Source organism: Prionailurus bengalensis, chromosome B2 (assembly GCF_016509475.1).
Source record: "Prionailurus bengalensis isolate Pbe53 chromosome B2, Fcat_Pben_1.1_paternal_pri, whole genome shotgun sequence".
NCBI lineage: Eukaryota > Metazoa > Chordata > Mammalia > Carnivora > Felidae > Prionailurus > Prionailurus bengalensis.
In genome coordinates, this window is record NC_057349.1 from 135917570 (window position 1) to 135939107 (window position 21538).

General features: G+C 46.3%; 1 protein-coding gene across 3 annotated transcripts in view; it reads left to right on the plus strand.

The window, feature by feature from the left end:
- Window positions 1-21538, plus strand: part of PLEKHG1 (pleckstrin homology and RhoGEF domain containing G1) — a 181115-nt gene that overhangs the window by 143595 nt on the left and 15982 nt on the right. For all 3 annotated transcript variants that reach the window (XM_043592611.1, XM_043592609.1, XM_043592610.1), the window contains exons 6-14: window positions 3-153; window positions 3914-4045; window positions 7065-7247; window positions 7341-7436; window positions 7633-7719; window positions 14111-14144; window positions 17170-17265; window positions 19340-19378; window positions 21359-21381. In XM_043592611.1, coding sequence (XP_043448546.1) covers window positions 3-153; window positions 3914-4045; window positions 7065-7247; window positions 7341-7436; window positions 7633-7719; window positions 14111-14144; window positions 17170-17265; window positions 19340-19378; window positions 21359-21381 — 841 coding nt within the window. The remainder of the gene's footprint in view (window positions 1-2; window positions 154-3913; window positions 4046-7064; window positions 7248-7340; window positions 7437-7632; window positions 7720-14110; window positions 14145-17169; window positions 17266-19339; window positions 19379-21358; window positions 21382-21538) is intronic.

Sequence of the window (21538 nt, forward strand, 5' to 3'; positions counted from 1 at the left end):
AGATCAGTGGCTGTGCTAACAGAGTGCATGCGGAACAAGATGCTGGCCAAATTCTTCAGGGAACGTCAGGAAACTTTGAAACACTCACTGCCTCTGGGCTCCTATCTCTTGAAACCAGTTCAGCGGATTCTCAAGTATCATCTCCTTTTGCATGTAAGTTTCTGCCCACACTTGAATACCTTCCAAGGGATGGGGATTTGGCGTATATATATTAAGTTGAGGGGGGGAAATATCAGAAAAGGCTGTGGACATATGGAAACATTTTCCACATTCATACTTTACAACTGACTAATCTGCTTGGAGGAATTAGAGATATTTATATTCTGGGCCCGCAGCCCCATTGACACCAGCCAAGCAAAAAGATTCATTTTAGCTCTGATTCTGATAGGGCTTGGGAGTACCTCACTCCGGGCAGTGAACAGTTTCAGGCAGAGAGCTATCATCTTAACGAAAAACAGATTTTTTTGTGTGTTTTATTTGATTTCCACGAGCCTGGCTTCAGTAGGCAGTTGGGGAGGAGAGCTGTCATAGATTGGCTCTTGCCTGAGCAAAGAGAAGGGCTGAAAAAGAAGACAGATGAGGGGTGGGATGAGTGATCTTGAGCTGGGCTTAGCATCACTTCAGGGTATTTATTTCATTTCCCATTATTTGTACACAATTCAAGGAGGCTTTAGAAACAAGGGTAGAGGGGTGCCCGGGTGGCTCAGTGGTGGAGCGTCCGACTTCGGCTCAGGTCATGATCTCACAGTCTGTGAGTTTGAGCCCCGCATCAGGCTCTGGGCTGATGGCTCAGAGCCTGGAACCTGCTTCCGATTCTGTCTCCCTCTCTCTCTGCCCCTCCCCCGCTCATGCTCTGTCTCTCTCACTCTCAAAAATGAGTCAATGTTAAACAAAAATTTTTTAAAAAAGAAGAAACAAGCGTAGATATAGCTCCCACTTGCTCATGTCTGACCCTCTAGGGAAGCTGATAAAATTGGGGGAAGGTTTTGTTGCAAATAACCTCCGCTGAGTAAGTAGGATTCGATCGCCTTTATCATATGAGGAAGGCATGGCACGGTGGTTAGGAGTCAGACACTGGGTCCGTCCTGCCTGGGTTCAAATCCTGTAAGTTGTCCGTGTTCACTGTGCCTCACAGGCAGTCCATAAAAATGAGCTATTGTTTTTGTTTTATTATTTTTGCACTCCATTAAAAACCTTTTCTTAAAAATATTTTAATCCAGAGCTCTTCTCTGTATCAACATGCCTGCAATTTATATGTTTCTTGTTAAATGATTCCAGGTTTCCCACTTGGATAATCATTCCAGTTTTGCTCAGTTCACACACATCTACAATTTTAAGGAAGCTTAATGGTCCAACTTTGCTAGAAACTTCTCAGCTTTGTCTGTCCTCCTGGGTGGCTCACGTTTGGAGAATCTTGTGTCCTATGAAGCCACATCAGGGATATTACTTTAATTGTCACACTAATACTAGTGACCTCTTAGATTAGGAGGATTAATTTGCTAAATCAGTGCCCAAATAACTCTCAAATAAATAATACCTCTCCCAGGATAGATCTCCGCTGGATTGTGCTAATATAGCATTTAAGACTAGTGCATCTCAGTGATCTCTAAATATAGCCTCTAGCCAAGCAGCATCTAAGATAGCAGTTACTTAAGCATGTCGGACGTAACAAGGTCCTTACAAAGAGGTAATTAATAGGAAAAATGGCCCTTACCCTCTAAATACGGAGCTGGTATCTTAGTTCAGGCTGCTGTAACAAAGTACCATAGCCTGGGGGGCTTAACAACTTATTTCTCATAGTCCTGGAAGCTAGAAGGCCAGGATCAAGGCGCCAGCATGGTCAGGTTCTGGTGATATCCCCGTCCTGGGTTCAGACTGGGTTCTTTACATGGTGGAGAGAGGCAAGAGAGCTCCCTGGGATCCCTTTTATAAGAACACTAATCCCATACTCTGGTTTCTCTGCAGATCGTATAAATCTTTCGCCTTTTACTATAAGAACACTAATCCCATCCATGAGGGCTCCACTCTCATAACCTAATCACCACCCAAAGGCCCCACTTCCTAATACGGGCACAATGGGGGTTAGGGCTTCAACATGTGGCTTTTGTGGGGACACGGGCATTCAGTCTGTAGCGGTTGGTACAGAAGAACAGCGGTTAGATTAATCGAAAACTAACTTCCGGTTGCCTCTGAAGTATTTTTGCTTTTATGGTTGATTTAGAGCATTCCTTCTGTGTCATTTACGTCACTTCAAAGTTGTGTAGCCATCCATGAAGATCCGCACAAGAATACACTCTGTACTCCTGAGTCTGTTTGTCATTGAACAGGATTGCCTCTCAGGCCAGAAGAAGAAATTATCATTTTCAAGTTTATTTACTTATTTTGAGAGAGAGAGAGAGAGAGAGAGACAGAGACAGAGACAGAGAGAGACAGAGAATCCCAAGCAGTCTCCACCCATAGAGCAGAACCAGACTTGGGGTTTGATCTCACGAACTGTGAGCTCATGACCTGAGCCAAAATCAAGAGTCAGACGCTTAACCACCTGAGCCACCCAGGTGCCCCAGAAATTATTATTTTTTGTTAATTTGCTGTTGATCTGAAGCTTACCTGGGAGTTGTTACTTTAGTGGTATGGTTTCATAGGACCTTTCCAACAGCTGAGTTTAAGTGTAGAAATAAAATGTGAATTCTTTCCCAGTTTTTAGCTAGGTGGAAAACTTGAGTATTTAGTAAAAGTAAACAGAGATTTATGAGGTAGGACTATAAAATAATGGAACTAACTTTCATAAGTTATACCATAAGATTCGATCTCCAACCTTGGACTTAATGTTCATGCATATCATAGATGCCCTAGAAATGATCTAATTAATTATAATATCTTCCTACTGTTTTATGTATGTATATAGGTTACTGTTGTCATTGTAAAAAGATAGAGCTTCAACTTAATAAGCATGCTCTTATTAATACCAACTTAATACCAGCTCTTCCGTAGTTACTATTGAGTAGATAAAAGATTAAATAAATGATACAATAGTCCCTGTCCTTAGACTCTTGAGAAGGCTAGGGACATATGTCTTATGTGCTGGAAAGAATTGGAGCAGAGCTCATGGCCCTTTTGTGCCCCTGGGATTGCGAAACTCAGTGCTAAGTGCTTATGAACTTCATTTGGGCTTTAAAGCCTTGACTACATGAAAAGGCCCTTGCTGTAGAGGTACTTTTAAAGATAATGGCCGCTCTGTGTTTGACTCTGTTACATATGAAATCCTGCTTGAGACATTTTATTTCCCCTGGGAGAAAAAAAAAGGTATGTTTTCTTTTTTAAACATTTTTTAATGTTTATTTATTTTGAGAGAGAGAGAGTGTGTGTGTGTGTGTGCTCACACACAAGCAGGGGAGGGGCAGAGAGAGAGAGGGAGAGAGAATCCCAAGCAGGCTCCTTACCGCCAGCACAGAGCCCGGCATGGGGCCAGACCTCATGAACCATGAGATCATGACCAGAGCCAAAATCAAGAGTGAGCCGCTGAACGGACCGAGCTACCCAGGCACCCCTGTTGTCTTTTTTCTTATATTACATTGGCTACCAGGAAACTCGGCAGTCTCCAACTATAATATCAACTCTTGTATCTACTGTAACATCTCTAAGAGACTTAACGGACTCTATCATATTTTGTTTTATCCTCCTCGTCATGAAATTCTACTCTATTGCTGGTTTTCCTAGCCCCGTCTTCGTCCCTATCTCACCACTTTGTTGTAGATATTTCTGGTAAGTTATCTCAAACTCTTAAGGCACGCTGCTCGTGTGTAAACAAATAGGCAAAAATAATATATGAGGAACGCGTGATAGAGGTACTATGTTTCATTGGCGATGGGAGAAAAATAATGAAAATGACCGGCTCCTTTTTTTCCCCCCCAAGGAAATAGAAAATCACCTTGACAAGGACACAGAAGGCTATGATGTGGTGCTTGATGCCATTGACACGATGCAGCGAGTGGCCTGGCACATCAATGACATGAAGAGGAAACACGAACACGCGGTCCGGCTACAGGTAAACCCTCGAAACGGCAGCCCCGCTGGCACGCTGACTTCTTATCACTTTCCACATCAGGTATTAAGGCTGCTCAAGCGTTGGATGTCACCCGTGGCCTTCATCACATCTGAAGAAAGATCGGGACATGGCTAATACTGATCGCTGTTTACCGCGGTGTTTACAAGAAGTTACTTTATAACTTTTAAACTAATAGTTTGCTTGGAACCCCTTCAGTAACCCAAGTTAAAAATTGGAGTCTCCCTTGGGCGCCTGGGTGGCTCAGTCGGTTAAGCATCCGACTTCAGCTCAGGTCATGATCTCACGGTTTGTGAGTTTGAGCCCTGCGTCAGGCTCTGTGCTGACAGCTCAGAGCCTGGAGCCTGCTTCGGATTCTGTGTCTCCCTCTCTCTCTGCCCTTCCCCTGTTCATGCTCTGTCTCTCTCTGTCTAAAAAATAAATAAAAACATTAAAAAAAAATTTTTTTAAATAAAAAATTGGAGTCTCCCAAGCCCTTCCTTACCTTATGTTAATGACAAAGAAGTAATTCTTGCTGGAAGCAACTTTCTTCCGAGCTGTTGAAAGGGTTTTTCAGCCTCTTTTCCGCTCTCACTAGTTAATGCAGAATTGTGAGGTGGTCCATGGGTGGTGATGGGGCCAGGACCCAGACAAAGGAGAGCTAAGTCTGGAAGCAGGTCCTTTGCAGTGTTCTACTCGGGAGGAGGCTGTCTACTGTGTGTTAGTTTCCTCCTTTCTAAAATAAGACAGACCAGGGGTTTGCGAAGACCCCTTCCAGCACCAGCATTTTGGACCCTAAATCTGTGGGAACTTTTGATAAATGCTAAGCCAGGGATCGTGTCCCAGGCACATAAAAAAAATGCACTTTTTAAAAATAAAAGGTTGGGGTGCCTGGGTGGCTCAGTTGGTTAAGTGCCCAACTGTTGATTTCAGTTCAGGTCATGATCTCGCAGTTTGTGAGTTCGAGCTCTCATTGGGCTCTGCGCTGACAATGCAGAGCCTGCGTGGGATTCTTTCTCTCTGCCTCTCTCTGCCCCTCCCCCATTCGTTCTTTCTCTCTCTCTCTCTCTGTTTCTCTCTCTCCATCCCTCTTGCTCTCTCTCAAAATAAATAAACATGAAAGAAAAAAAAAGGTTAGGGGCACCTGGGAGGCTCAGTCAGTTAAGCATCCAACTCTTGATTTCAGCTCAGGTCATGATCTCACGGTTTGTGAGTTCAAGCTCCCATCAGGCTTTGCACTGAGAGTGTAGAGTCTGCTTGGGATTCTCTCTCTCTCCCTCTGTCTCTGCCTCTCCCCTGCTCGCTCGCTCTCTCAAAAAAATAAATAAACTTAGGGGCGCCTGGGTGGCGCAGTCGGTTAAGCGTCCGACTTCAGCCAGGTCACGATCTCGCGGTCCGTGAGTTCGAGCCCCGCATCGGGCTCTGGGCTGATGGCTCAGAGCCTGGAGCCTGCTTCCGATTCTGTGTCTCCCTCTCTCTCTGCCCCTCCCCCGTTCATGCTCTGTCTCTCTCTGTCCCAAAAGTGAATAAACGTTGAAAAAAATAAAAAAAATAAAAATAAATAAATAAATAAATAAATAAATAAATAAATAAACTTAAAAAAAAATGTTTATGTTGGTCTAGAGGCTGGTGGCAGGCTCCTTTGTGTTCCTGGAGTGAGACATAAAAGCCCAAAGTGACGCCATGCTGTGTAGAGTATCTGTGGAAACTCAGGAAAAAAGATACATTATTCAGCCCATAAATTTAAGCAAAACTGTAAGATGCATCTATAGGCAGCCAGAGTATGATGTGATGCAATAGACTATCAAAAATCAAGGGAAGGCAACATTCTAATCTTTCAGGTCATGTCTTTTTTTTTGTAACAGTAAGAAAAGGTTTAATAGTTCATCATCCAGATGTTTTGTGGACTTAATGTCTATTGCATATTCGGAAATGGCTAAATGACTGTTTTTTTAGACCTTATAAATCTGTTTGGCGTTCTGCAGACATTGCTAAATCAGGCTCAGGCTCAGACTTTTATCTCCATTACCATCCATTTCCACTTTCAACCCATGGACATTTGGGTTGTCCTGTATGGGGGCCGCTTAATTAAATGCTCTTTGTGAATATGTTCATTTTTCAAAACAATAAAAAATCAGCTTTCTTAAAGAACATTGGTATGGGTGCACAATAAAATCCCAAAGATACCTCAGGGTCATGCTCTCAATTTATATTTAGCGAGCACCATTAAAAACATAGTGGTAATGAAATTAATTTCCTTTCCCCAAATAAATGGGATTAACATCAGGAAATCTCTAAGATGTCTCTTACGTGATTTGTCACAGGCTTTAGTTTCGAGTTACTTATATGTAGTATGCATTTCAGTTTCTGGAAAAAGGTTTCCACAGCAATAGCTCTGAAGGTTTTCTGCAGAGAATGTGGGTGAGAAAGTCAAGGAAAGGATGGCTCTCTGAGAAGGTCACATGCCAGTCGCCTCTTTACCTAGCTTTTGAGAGGCATAACTGCTGTCATCAGCCACAGGAGAGGGATTATCAAGGAGCGGAAATAAGTAATTGGCAACTGATCAACTAACAACTCGATTCATTTCTGTTAGCCCTTATGTGACAACCCCCATAAATGTGGATATAGGTCAGGGCACCTGAGTGGCTCAGTCGGTTAAGCTTCCGACTTTCGCTCAGGTCGCCATCTCCTGATTCGTGGGTTCAACCCCTGCGTCGGGCTCTGTGCTGCCAGCTCGGAGCCTGGAGCCTGCTTCCGATTCTGTGTCTCCCTCTCCCTCTGCCCCTCCCTCACTCATGTTCTATTTCTGTCTCTCAAAAATAAACATTGAAAAAAAAATCTTTTTTTAAATGTGGATTTGGGTCACGGATCATTAGACACCATTGGATACCAAATAGACCCATTAGGCCCTGTCATAGAATATTCAGGCACCACTCTTGAGATTCAGCAAATGGGAGACCTTTCCCTCTCTTCCATGGCTTCCCATCTCTTGTTTGATCACACAGAATGGTCACTTTTTCAGGAGATACAGAGTCTGCTCACTAACTGGAAGGGGCCAGACCTGACCAGCTATGGGGAACTGGTGCTCGAAGGGACCTTTCGCATCCAGCGGGCCAAGAATGAGCGGACGCTCTTCCTCTTTGACAAGCTGCTTCTGATCACAAAGAAGAGAGACGACACGTTTACGTACAAAGCGCATATCCTGGTAGGTCTGAATGTTGGCCATGGGCAAGGGCTTCGGCCGCTCGTCCCATTCTCCTCCAAGTGCACCTCACCCTCTCTCTGCTCTCCTGCTCAGTGCGGCAACCTCATGCTCGTGGAAGTGATACCAAAGGAGCCTCTCAGCTTCAGTGTCTTCCACTATAAGAACCCCAAGCTGCAGCACACGGTTCAGGTAACAGCAGAGGCCTCCCCTCCCTGCAGGGCTCGCTCTTGTAAACGATGGGCGCCGTGGGCCAGCCGGCCCTTCCAGAGCCTTCTGGCCACACGGTGTGTTTCCCGTCTCGTCAGAGGGTTGGTTATGGGAGTGTCTGAATCTCGTTCGTGGTGGAGACGTGAGTCGTCTGACCGTGCGCATTTCCTTCCGCTAGGCCAAATCCCAGCAAGACAAGCGCCTGTGGGTTCTGCACCTGAAGAGACTGATCCTGGAGAACCATGCGGCAAAAATCCCAGCTAAGGTAAGATGCCGAGGTCCACAGACAATAAAATGTAAGGTCATCCAAGTCCTAGAAGGCAGCCTGATGGCAATAAATGTTCAACTCTAAAATAAAGAAAATTGGGAGATAGGATATTTATGGGATCAACTAAATTAGCCATGTATGTTAAAAAGATTCACAGGGCCACCGGGGTGGCTCAGTCGGTTAAGCATCTGACTTTGGCCGAGGTCACGATCTCATGGTTTGTGGGTTCAAGCCCCACGTTGGGCTCTGTGCTGGCAGCTCAGAGTCTGGAGCCTGGTTTGGATTCTGTATCTCCCTCTCTCTCTGCCCCTCCCTCGCTCATGCTCTGACTCTCTCCCTCTCAAAAATAAGATAAATAAACCTTTTTAAAAAAGATTCACATATAGGGAGATTGTGGAAGGGTTTTTTTTTTTTTATTGTGGTGGTTATATTTTGTTTTGGGGCTTGAGGAAGGAAAAAAAATAAGGAAGAGGCTACAAGAAGATTTCTAGAGAAATAGTAGAGTACAGTTATGAGAAGTATTCAAAGCTATACTAAGCAGCTATTGTGAATAGAGCTAGCTGAGGTTCTGTGGGAATGCTAAGGGAAAGAAAATACAGACTCAGCTGTGAGGGAGTTTGTAGATGAGGGAGGTAGCTATACACACAACGAACTGTTTGCTAAACAGGAAGAATTAACAGAGGTATGAACCAAGTGTTGTAGAAGGATAATGTGTTCAATTACAGTTGAATAAGGAAAGGAAGGAAGTGCCTTCCTCGTGAATGGGGGCATCATGTTCACAGCTCACAGACCGTGCCTTGGCGGAAGGGCTGAATCCTCAGGAGATGGAGTAGGAGGTGAGGCCGGGCAAGCGGAAGGCAGTCCGCTGGGCTCTGAAGGTCTTGAAGGCCTAAGAAGTCCGAGTGCATCGGCGGTGGGAAACCACCGGAGGCCTCGGAGGAAGGGCTGGCAGGGTGGCCCCTGTGTTCTGAAAGTGTGACTTTAGAAACCGTGTGACACACGAGTTGACGAAGTGACACTGGAGGCGGAGGAAGAATGAGCAAGCCGCCACAGTAGTCTAGCAAAGAGACGAGGGGCCCTTCGGGGGAGCCACGGCAACGGGGGGCCGCGGCGGGGGGGGGAGCCGGTGCGAAAGCTCTCAGAGAGGTTGAGCAATGGTCTGTCACCCACTAAGCGCATGAGGAAAGAGAGAGATGGGAGTCAAGCATGAGTCAGGGGTTGAGCCCAGAGGACGGTGTGGAGTTCTGAGATAAGGAGAGGAACCAGTTGGATGGGAGTGAGGAGAAGCTCTCACAAGTGCGTGCGTGCGAGGAGGCGGGTGGGCCCCAGGTGGAAATTCAGGTCTTGGAAGCTGCGGGCCTGGAGGCTCTCTTGACACAGACAGCGACTGAGGCCCCGAGCTTTGTAGAGGATGGCCCATGAAAGCCTGTGAAGGAAAGAAGCCCTGGGAATCCCAACATCTAAGTGATCTACCAGCGGGTGGGGACCTAGAGCACCACCAAGAGGGGTTAGGTGGGAGGCCCTAAGAAAACCCAAGGAGAAAGCTGTGCTGACAGAGGAGGAAAAGGATCTTAGAGAGCGTGAGGGGGCAGCCGTCTGCAAGGCTGCAGGGGGCGAGGCAGCCTCCAACAGAAGAGGGGATACACGGGTTGGCAACCGAGAGATAAAGGAGAGAGTGCAGTGCGTGGTGGAAAGAGGCGGAAATGAGAAGAGGCAGACCGGGTACAGACTTCTTGAACACAGTTCAGAACAGTTACCAGGCGGTGGTTTGAGGAGTGAGACACTTGGTGCAGGTGAAGCACGCCGTGGACGTGACTATCGGCGGAGGGAAGGAGAAAGGGAAGGAGAGCAGAAAAATGAGCGGAGGAATGCTCTTTGGGAGCCATTTTGGGGAGCGGGGGCTCAGGAGCGCTGGGTGCGAGGTTGGTCTTGGGGAGAAAGAAGACAAATGAGAGAACCTTTGAGACAGACTTGAGTGAAGATAGGAGAGTTGGATTTTCCTGGGGTTGGCGATGATGTCATCGGTTGGCTGGGGGGGGGCTGGGGGTGCCCAGGGGGGTTTGGGCCCCTGAGGGAAAGTGGAAAGGCTCAGAACACTTGCTAAAGAAAGTGGTCCCGCGGGGAGGGATAACTACAGGGATGGGTGCATCCAAGACCCAATGAAGGGGGTCACCGTGGATCAGTGCGGTGAGGTCATTTAAAAATCTGCTCAGCAATTTGGAAACAAGTGTTGAGGAACCATAGCGCAGGTGGGTTCCCCACGGTGAAGGTCAGCAGAACCAGTACAGGGGAAGGTGGGTGCTAATCAGCACATGGGTGCGGTGACCGAGCGTGATTTCCGGGCTGAGCGGAGAGGGAGGGCACCCAGGAGACTGGGCATAGGCTTGAAGGACTGCTGGCTGTAGAGTCCAGGAACCGGCACAACAGCAGCCAAAGGTGGGCAGGTGGAAATACGGAGGTCTGTAGCTGAAGTAGAGACTTGTAGAGCCCCTGCCTTAGAAGCAAAGCAGTTCTCGGTGCTGCTAAGGTCCTGGGGCCGCTTCTGATTGTGTGTCGCTGTTCTGGAGTGGAGGAAAAGGTTGTCAGAGAAAAAGTGGCGTGAGGTAAGGGTGGAGAATACATTGTCAGCGGTGACAACGGATGGTGACATGGTCCTTGCTGGGCGGGGCGGGAGTGACGTGGAACAGAAAGCGGGATGACGGCCATGGGGTTAGAACTAGGGGGAAATAAGAAACATGAACATTGCGGAGAAAAGAGAGTCCATTTCACTCTGGGTATTTTGCAAAGCACTCGAAGCTCGTTCTCAGGGGCTGTCAGCAATGCTCTTGTGCCCAGGAAGTGAGTGTGCAAAGGTGTGTGCTTTGAGTTAAGCGTGAGTCTCATTTCATCGGGGTGTCGAGAGCTGGAAGGTACAGCTCATGCAGAGAGGTGATGGCGTTTTCTTCGTGGTTGGCTAGTGGGTTGCTGGCCCTGTGCCTCGGAATGCCCTTCTGAGCAATGACCCAGTGTCTTTGACATGCCCCGCCTCTGGTTCACCGGAGAACTGGGAAAATCAGAACTCCCGGAGGATTCTGAAAGGCCGTTACAAAGCAAGACTGGCTGACATACCAAGATGTGTGGGTTCCAGGGGGGTTTCCCTTTGTGCGTTAAAATGATGAATACAGTCACAAGGCAGGTGCATCTCTGTACCCAAATTCCTGACCCTGACCCTGACCCTGACCCTGACCCTTTTACAATCGAAGCGTCACTTGTTCCGCCACAACTTCTAGAACACACGTACAGTGTGCTAACTGCTTTGTGTCTTTAGTTCGGCCTCAGCAAACCACCTGACGCGAAAGATCTTACTCACCCCATTATGGAGAAATAAAAGCAGAAGATCAGGGACGTTAAGTGAACTGCCCAAGTTTATGTGGCGAGTGCATGAGTGAGCCTGAGTCAGACACAGGTCTGGCTGGCTGCAGAGGGCAAGCCTTAACCATACTGCCCCCAATGGCAACGAAAATTCACTTATTTAATAGACTTCATCCCCTATAATGTGATAATAATTTTCTACTTTATTGAAGCAGGATTATTATTAAGCTAAACTCTCCACTTCTTTCTTCAAGGCTTTTTCTTCTTATTTTTTTTTCTCTAAAGCTTTCAAAATCTGTGTATTCCTCTTAGGTAAAAGAAATGGATAATGAGGAATTTTTGTGAACATCAAAAAATGCATCACAGCCGTCTAACAGTGTTACCACAAGCTGATGGAAATTCGTGTTTGTGGCTCCTCCCAGCTTCCTTGAGTTCCTTTAATTCGGCGATGGTCCCTGGCTGACTCCTAGAGGAAGATGTGGGAATTGTACTTTCCTGAAATGAAATGTCAAGACAGGAAAAATAAATACCGAGTTCGTCAAGTCGAGTTTATAGATACCAGGAAGCTTCTTGGAAATAGCCGTTGTGTTTATTCATATACGTAGTGTATAAACTCACTCTCGTCCTGATTGAGAATAAAGACAGAAAGGTAGAGGCTTTTGCAGCTTATATAATCACCTGGTCCTTTAAGGGCACTTCACAGAAACTGAGCTCACATTGGCGTTTGAAATTAATTCCAACTAGTCATTGCAAACTCCGAATATATGATAAAAATATCAGTGTTACAAAATGTATGCATTTGTTATCTCAGACTTAGGGTGGCTTCAACAAGCCTTTTTTTTTTTAAACCTTCCTCCTCCTCTATTTGTTTATTTATTTTTTTTTTTAAATTTTTTTTTTCAACGTTTATTTATTTTTGGGACAGAGAGAGACAGAGCATGAACGGGGGAGGGGCAGAGAGAGAGGGAGACACAGAATCGGAAACAGGCTCCAGGCTCTGAGCCATCAGCCCAGAGCCTGACGTGGGGCTCGAACTCCCGGACCGCGAGATCGTGACCTGGCTGAAGTCGGACGCCTAACCGACTGCGCCACCCAGGCGCCCCTATTTGTTTATTTTTTTAACTTTATTTTTGGGGGAGAGAGAGGGAGCATGAGCAGGGAGGGCCAGAGAGAGAGGGAGGGAGAGAATCTCAAGCAGGCTCCACACCATCAGCACAGAGCCTGATGTGGGGCTCGATCCCACGAACTGTAAGATCACGACCTGAACTGAAAAAAAGAGTCAGACGCTTAAACAACTGAGCCACTCGGGCACCCCTTCACCTCCCTCTTTTTTTTAAACTAGATATTACCATTTATTTTTATTTTTTTAAGTTTGTTGTATTTATTTTGAGAGAGAGAGAGAGAACACATAAGTGTGAGCAGGGGAGGGGCAGAGAGAGACGGAATCCCAGGCAGGCCTCCGCACTGTCAGCACAGAGCCCAGTGTGGGGCTTGAACTCAGAAACCATGAGATCGTGACCTGAGCCAAAATCAAGAGTCAGACGCTTAACCGACTGAGCCCCTAAACATTACCAGTTCGCCCAAATGTTTTCACTGTGCTATCACGGATTGTGGCAAAATACAAGAAAAATTATTTTTAAGGTGATTTTTAGTCTGATGTCCGTCAGTTACGTTACACGACCCCTGAAAAATGAAAATGACGTGAGAGGAGTTCTACCTAGACTAATTTTTTTTCCCTCTTTGAATCCTCAGGCAAAATGACTCATGTCAGGGTCATTAACCATCTTTTTTTTTTTTTTCAACGTTTATTTATTTTTGAGACAGAGAGAGACAGAGCATGAACGGGGGAGGGGCAGAGAGAGAGGGAGACACAGAATCGGAAGCAGGCTCCAGGCTCCGAGCCATCAGCCCAGAGCCCGACGCGGGGCTGGAACTCACGGACCGTGAGATCGTGACCTGAGCCGAAGTCGGACGCTTAACCGACTGCGCCACCCAGGCGCCCCATTAACCATCTCTTTATATCTCCCTAAACATTAACCACATTGGCAACAGGGACAATGGCCAGAAGCCTCAAAGCAGTAAAGCTGTGAGCGTTGAGGTGGGGAGAAAGATGTGTGAAGGAAGCCCCGGTCAAGGTTTATCTGGCCCAATCTCTTGGCGGGTGGGCGGTGACTTCGCTGCGTGCCTATCAGTTGAGCCTAGTAGCAACTCTGAAAGGTAGGTCCCGTCTTGCCATTTGTGGCTAAGGAAACACCTCCAGCTAGGAAAGCACGAGAGCCTTGTCACAAACCGTGTCCTCAGGGCCCTTCCCCCTGCCTGGGAGACTCTAGGGCACAGGAGAGACGAGTTACAGTGCCAGAGAGAGCCAAGAGAGGTAGCTAAGGATAATCACAGAGCATTTGGACAGAGGAAAACTGGAAACTCCCAGCAATCTTTTTTGCAACAATTCAGAACAGTTATAAGGCCCCCGTGATTTGGAGAAGGCTGGAGGTATGGATCCTAGACCCCTATCCCTTGAGCCTTTGGTTCAGTAGATCAGGCTTGAATAGCCGGGATCTACATTTTATAATGGGCTGACCGCCAGATGCCAGGTTTTAGAAACCTTAGTGAAAGGCTCCCCCCACTTCCTCCTTCCCACCTCTCCTTTTCTCTCTCTCCCCCCCTTCTTCTCCCCCCCTTCTTCTCTCCTTCCTTCCTTCCTTCATTCCTCTCTGTCTTCCCTTCTCTCCTTCCTTCTATCCTCTCTCTCTCCTCTCTCTCTGCCTGCCTTCCTTCCTTCCTTCCTTCCTTCCTTCCAGATGGAGGCTGTAAGCTTAGCTGTGCTGATCGTGCAGCACGTGCGATCCACAGGAGGCACTCATCTGTTCGAAGCCCTTGAACTGTGTGTTAATGCCTAAAAGAAATAAGGAGTTTTTTAAAGCTTTTTCAAAAATCCCTTATTCCGGTGGGATAAGACCTGTCTCACGATAGCGATAGGTAGTTTAAAGAAAAAGCAAAGAGTAATTGTAGTTATAGATGCACTTTCTTTTTCTTACAGGCCAAGCAAGCAATACTTGAAATGGATGCCATTCGTAAGTTTTGTTTTCTTAATACAATTTGAAACCTTCTTGTCTACTTGTATCTATCATCTTTTCTATCTTGAAGTGTATAAAAATGTCAGTTGTAAGGAAAGCACAGTTCTTTCTTCACTGTTTTCACAAGCGGAGCTGGCAGAGGGTATCATCTTTTCCTTACGCATTGACTCGTTGGTATATGGATTTCGCTGCTTTATCTCTGAGTCGCCTGATGGCCGGCCCCATGTCCAGATCTCTGTGTCAGCTGCAAATGTAACATATGCTTCCAAGGTCAACTCTTACCCTCCCCTCCGCCTGCACCAAAACTCAAGGTTTTACATACATTTCTGGCCGCACGCCACTGAAGGACAACCTGTTGATTACCTGCAAGGATCATGCCCACGAGACAGTGAATGGTTTCCCCGATGCAGCTCACATTTGAAAATTTCCACTGCTCCACATATGGGATTGTATTTCCAGGCTTATAAAAACAGGCAGAAAATGAATACAAGTGAGGTCTTTCCTAGCACATAAAACCCGGCTCAACACCGTTTACCGATTCTTGTTCTCTCCCAGATTAAATAGACTAAGAAGAGAATCAGTGGTTTCAGAGACTGACAACCGGGTCAAACAAAAACTTGTACTTAACACATCTGAAATAACTTACTTTTGAGGCATCTTTCCCCGGGTACAAATACTGATTCACGTCCCTTCCATGCTGCTGGCGGTTAACTCTGCTGCGAAAGCAAGAGGCGTTAGTGAGGGAGAAAGATAAGCTTCCTCCCCACATGGCTGAGGTCCCCCATTTCATATCCGGCAGCTCCTGAGAGATGATGGGACGTGACCCCAACTAGAAGGCTAGGCTGGGGCCTGCTGCCCTGTCTTCTCTAACGCCCCCACCCCTGCCCATTTTATTCATTGGAAAGCTCTTGAAGACTTTTTGGTGGGGCGCCTGAGTGGCTCAGTCAGTTGAACGTGTGACTTCAGCTCAGGTCGTAAGTCTCACGGTTTGGGAGTTCGAGCCCCACATCGGGCTCACTGCTATCACCACAGAGCCTGCTTGGGATTCTCTGTCCCCACCCCCCACCCCTCCCCTGCTTGCACTCTCTCTCAAACAAACATTGGGGGGAGAAAAAGGTTATTATTTTTTTAATAAAAACGCTCTAAAGAGAAGGCAGAGTCATGGAGGGGCATGTAAACGTTAGGACGAAAGGGGAGGTGCGTGGGTGGCTCAGTCGGTTAAGCATCCGACTCTTGATTTTGGCTCAGGTCATGATCTCATGGTTGGTGACTTCAAGCCCCACGTCGGGCTCTACACTGTCCGTGAGGAACCTGCTTGAGATTCTGTCTCTCTGCCTCGCTTTCTGCCCCTCCCCGGCTTGGGCTCTCTCTCTCCCTCTCAAAATAAGTAACTTAAAAAACAAACAAAAAAATAAGTTTATCTGTCTAAAACAGAAAGAATTAGGAGGAAAGATGGAGAAAGAGGTCTGAAGAAGCCCCTATCTCTATGACAAACTTCATTCAGTAGAACTATTTCCTCATTCTCAGCCTCTGGGTGCTGGTTCATGGACACCATTAAGATTCTGTGAGTGCACACACAGAATTATTTCAAGCCACTAATAGGTGCTACGTGGCTTTCTTCCAGGCCCAGGGCTAGGCTAGAGCAGCCCAGCCCAGGAAAATCACCTCATTTGCCCCACCTTGACTTTGGACTTGTCTGGGTAGGAATAGAGTAGGCCAGTCCGTTGGGCCAAGTGACCTCATTTATGTACCTTTGCTACCGACATTGGACAAATGTGTGTGGTCTTTACAATTCTTAGAACCCTCTCGAACTGTAGACACCCTCTGAAGAGCCTTAACTCCACGATAGCCATGTCCTAAAATTGTTTACCCTTAGGCTTCAGGGTGTAGATAATCCCTGAATATGCTGGAGTGCTTTAGGATTAGACCCGATTTTCCTTGGTTTTAATGCTGATTTATTTTTGAGACAGAGTAGTGTGTGGGAGGGAGAGAGGGGAAGGGAGAGAGAGAATCCCAAGCAGGTTCTACACGGTCAGTGCAGAGCCCAGCCTGGGTCTCGATCTCACAAGCCACGAGATCGTGACCTGAGCCAAAATTCAGAGTGGGACGCTTAACCGACTGAACCACCCAGGCGCCCCTAGACCCCATATCCGTCACTTGATCTCGGCCAAAAGGCCGAGAAGCGATAGACCCCATATTCTTAATCTGAAGCCTGTGTGCTCCTTAGATGGGAAGAAAGACATAAACTCTGAAATTAAATGAAAATCCCTTTTCTGGTAAGAGACCCAAAGCATTCATCAAATGTTCGCAGGACGTTGCTCAGCAGTGATGAACCAAAGCATTCATCAAATGTTCGCAGTGTCTAGAAAGATGTTAAGAGTCACTGCAGCAGAGGCCAGCTTCCGGAGGGCAGGAGTAGCCCGACATCCTCCACGCCAGGCACAGACACCTCGGGAAACTGTGCTTCAGTGGAATTCTCCAGATGGCTTTGCCTTGACAGAGTCTCTTCTGTGGCTCATCGCCACTGTCTGTCTGGGGCCTCGTGAGCAAGTTCGGCTGTGGTGATGTTTAACAGAACCGTCTGCCCTCTGTGGGGGCAGCGCGTTGCCCGGGACCCTGAGTGGCAGCAGGAGGTTAACCACAACCTTGCACGTTTTAAGTAACTTTCTGCAAAGGGTAAAGCCAATGGCTATGGCTCTCTCTGCTAATGAGCAAAAAAGGAGGCTGCAGAGAGAGCATGTACGTGTGCACGTGCGTGTGTGTGTGTGTGTGTGTGTGTGTGTGTTGGGGGGGGTGGAGGAGGGAGAGAGAGCACACACGTGTGCCAGAAAGGCACACGTCCCTGTGGACAGACTCCTGGAAGTCCCCGTGATACATAGTCAACACCAGTTAATGGAAGGAGAGACTATCCCATGTCTGATGAAAAAGAATAAACCCACAGATATCCAGAACAAGCCGTACCAATTTTCTGAGAAGTCGCTGAACACCTCATTCTTATTGGTGCATGTGGTTCTCTTTTCAGACTATCCCGGTTTCTGTTACAGTCCCGAGGGAGAGACTAAAGCATTTTGTGGTTCTAGAGACGGTTCTGCTCCATATCGGCCGAGAAGGAAATCTGGTAAATAGTGCTCAAAAGCTAATAATCTGGGGGGACTAGTAATGAAAGATCCTTTCAGTCTGGCAAAAAACACACTTCCCTTCTGGTGTCGGAGCTCACGGCCAGTTTGAATACATTGGAAGCTGCCCTAAGATGGGACTGTCAGGCTTTCGTTCTAAAACTTTTCTGTGTGTCTCTCTATTTCCCAGGGAATGTAAAACTATCAGTCCACTAATTCCTCTTTGCATAGCTTCTTACCACTAGCTTGTAGGTACTTAAAGCCTTATTTACTACACTGGGGAAAAATTGTATCCTTTCAACGACACATACAAACGATCATTCAGACCTAATGCACAGATCATTCAGACCTTTAGCACATGTTTGCTGAACCAGACTCCAGGTAGCATTCTCTTAGGCCTCAGATATTTTTTTTTTCATTTGAATCAGCATTTATTGAGTACCCCCGTGCTGGGCTAAGGACTGGGAATGCAAGAATAAATAATACACGTGATTCCTGCTTGCGAGGAGGTTGTAGTCCAGTGGGAGTCAACAAGGGTGAATAAGTACCGGTCCGTATAATGGAGCTGTGCTGGAGGTTGAGTAGAGGGAGAGGCCAAGGAAAGAGAGAGATTAACTCTCTAGGAAGGCGAGAAAGCTTCCCAGAGCAGGGGACCTGGGATAGAGTCTGGGGGCTGAGGAGACAGATGAGACGGGGAATAGCATGTGCAAAGGCCCTGGGGCTGGAGCCAGCGTACCTTAGATCGGACCTCTATTGCCGGTTCTTCAGCCTGGCTGGATGAAGCCGTGGGTAGAGGTACAGGCATGCAAGGTAAACCGGAAGGAGAAGGGGCTGGGGCTGCAGAGGGGGCCTAATCACAGAAGGTGTGAACTTGATCCTGCAAGCTACGGAAGGATTTTAAACAATGGGATGTTTACCTTTTAAATACAGAATTCTGGGGGCGGCTGGGTGGTTCAGTCAGTTAAGCACTGACTCTTGATTCCGGCTCAGGTCAGGATCTCACAGTTCACAGGATCAAGCCCTGCGCTGGGGTCTGCACTAACGGCACGGAGCCTGCTTGGGATTCTCTCTCTTCGTCTCTCTCTGCCCCTTCCTCGCTCACACTCTCTCTCTCTCTCTCTCCCTCTCAAAATAAATAAACATTTAAAAAATGTTTTTAATTAATAAAAAAAGGAATTCGGGTTTGATGTAGAAACTGAAGTAGGCATTCTGTCTGGTCTGGAGGAGAGAGGACAAGAGCCTGGATTAAGACACTGGGGAGTAGGGGGAGTGGGGGGAGTGGGGTGGCATTATTGGGATCCCACAGGACTGTGATGGATGAATACGGGAGAAATGTTGAATGATGTCCTGGCACCTAACTTGGGTGGGTAATGTCAGTGACAACCAAGATAAGAAATTGGATAAAGGAACAGTTATGGGGGGAGACAGGTGAGTTTGAGGCATGTTGGTTTTGCTTGGTCTATGGGCACATTGGGGAAATGTCAGATCGGCAGTTAGCATTTGAGGTCTGAGGCCTGGGACGAGGGTCCACTCTAAGGATATAAAATTGAACACTGTCCGCTTATAGGTGGTAGTTAAAGCTAAATAATTTGTTCTACTGGTTGTTGGGAGGGTGGTTTTCTGTTGTGCAACCCCTGATTGCACAGCTTAAATTAAAAAAAAAACTTTTTTTTTAATCTTTATTTTCTTGAGAGAGAATGAGACAGAGCGTGAGCAGGGGAGGGACAGAGAGGGAGGGAGACCCAGAATCCAAAGCAGGCTCCGGGCTCTGAGCTGTCAGATCAGAGCCCCATGCAGGGTTTGAACTCAGGAGCCGTGAGATCATGACCAGGGCCGAAGTTGGATGCTTCGCCAACTGAGCCTCCCAGGGCCCCCTGCACAGCTTAAATTTTATCCTCCGGTTTTGTCGGAGTGAATGTCTTGCTGTCGAGTGTCTCTAAGCAGTGGGTTTCAGGTGTATCTGATTAAAAAAAAATAGAGCTCAGTTAATTTGCCTATAAACTAATAATGCACTTATAAAGAAAAAAATCTTGATTTGGTTTTGCAAATGATGCTGATCTTATTTTTTTCTCCTAGAACCTTCCTCAAGATCACATAAAGTCTTGAAGACCAGTGGTAAGTCCTAAAATATCTTTCCTTTTTTCATTTCTGTTGATGTCCACTAAGTTAAACCATATTTAAAAAAATAAACACCAGATGAGTTATGAATTGATACATTTGATTGACTTCTATAAGTAATAGTGTCCTGTTTTTAAATATAAAACCGAATGACTTAAAATGTTTGCAATATAGATAACCCGGCATAAAAAGATTAATATACCTATTATGTAAAGAAATCCCACATATCAAAAGAAGAGACAAAGGACTCTCTTAAAAGGTAGAGAGAGGCGCCTGAGGGGCTCAGTCAGTTAACCGTTTGACTTCAACTCACATCATGATCTCGTGGTTCGTGAGTTCAAGCTCCATATCGGTCGGGCTCTGTGCTGACAGCTGAGAGCCTGGAACCTGCTTTAGATTCTGTGTCTCCCTCTCTCTCTGCCCCTCCCCTGCTCACGCTCTGTCTCTCTCTCTCTCTCCCAAAATAAACAAACATTATAAAAAATTTAATAATAAAAATAAAAGGCAGAGACCATAATTGGGCATTTCACAGAAAAAGCACAAACTGCCAATAAAATATATAAATAGTCATCCATGCTAGTAATCGGAAAAATTGTACATTAAAAAATTTTTTTACATTTATTTATTTTTGAGAGACAGAGAGCACAAGTGGGGGAGGGGCAGGGAGAGAAGGGGACACAGAATCTGAAGCAGGCTCCAGGCTCTGAGCTGTCAGCACAGAGCCCGAACCCACAAACCGTGAGATCATGACCTGAGCTGAAGTCGGGCACCCAACCGACTGAGCCACCCAGGCGCCCCAGAAAAATGATACATTTACAGGAGATAAATGGGGGCTGGGGTGAAATCGGTAAACTCCACCAAAAGATATAGAAAAACAGGCACTCTAAAATGAATAGTGTATCAATTTCTCTAACGTTTTTGGAGCAGAATTTGGCAAAAGCCATTTAAATTTAAAAGTGTGTGTTTGCCCTGGACTCAGCAATTCCGCTTTTTTTCACTTTTATAAATTTCATGAGGACACTTCCTGTATAGACGTACTCACACAAGTATGGCTAGATCAATGTGTGTGTGTGTGTGTGTGTGTGTGTGTGTGTGCGCGCGCACGCGTGCTTTGCAGCCTTTGTAATAGGACAGCACCTCGAATGCCCATCCAGTGGGAAAGAGTTAAGTAAATTGTACGTGGAATATTCTGCAGTTGTCAATAGAGTACCTCCCTATCTACTGACCAGAGTGTCTACATACATTCAGCAGGAAATGCAATGCTGTGTTTGCACCTTTCTTTTAAAAACAAAACCATGTATTGCGGTGGGCTGGTGTCAGTGGGTATGGGACCAGGAAAGAGGACCATCAATCAGTCTGCAAGTATGGTCATTTCCACAGGGTGGGATTTGTGGAGAGGGTTCGATCCCTGTTTCCTGTATATGCTTCCGTAATTAAACAGTTTTTGAAGATGATACACACGTCATCAGGTGATCCGAAAGGACGTCTGTAAGGATGTGGCTGTACACGCCCCCCGCAGACACCCACCTGCACCACTCCTTAGCCCAGCGCCAAGGTGACCCCAGTGATAAATGCTGTCTGTTCCTTGCAGTCAAAACCAGTAAATGTTTAAAAATTAGCAGCAGCATAGACTTATGTTTAAGTGATTGTCATGGCTTAGGGCGTGTATTTCAGGTAATACGTATTTGGGAGGAAGGCTGTGGAACGTATTAACGTGAATCGGTCTGTTGCTCGTAGGGATTCAGAAAGATACTTCACACGCAGATGTATGGAGAGTTGTTTTACATGTAATCCAGGATATATGACCAGGATAAACCGAGTGGCATTTTCTGAAAATTAGGTCTAGAGGGCCCCAAAGCCTCTCAGGGTTCCGTTATTAGCAAGTTTTAAAGTCCTGTGAAAGAGGAGGTTTACATATGTATGAGTTACATTTTTAAACCTCAAAAAAAAAATGTTTAAACCTTTTTTATTTTTCAGAAACAGCACAAGACATCCAAAAGGTAAGCATTATTACATTTCTTATTTTGAAATGTTTACTGAGGGACCCTTTAAAGTACCCTTATATATCTCATCCCCGGTCTATATTCCAAGTGTAAACAGTGATTTCACATCTTGAGGTAAGATTTAAGTAAGGACTCGTCCTTATAACCTCCTCCC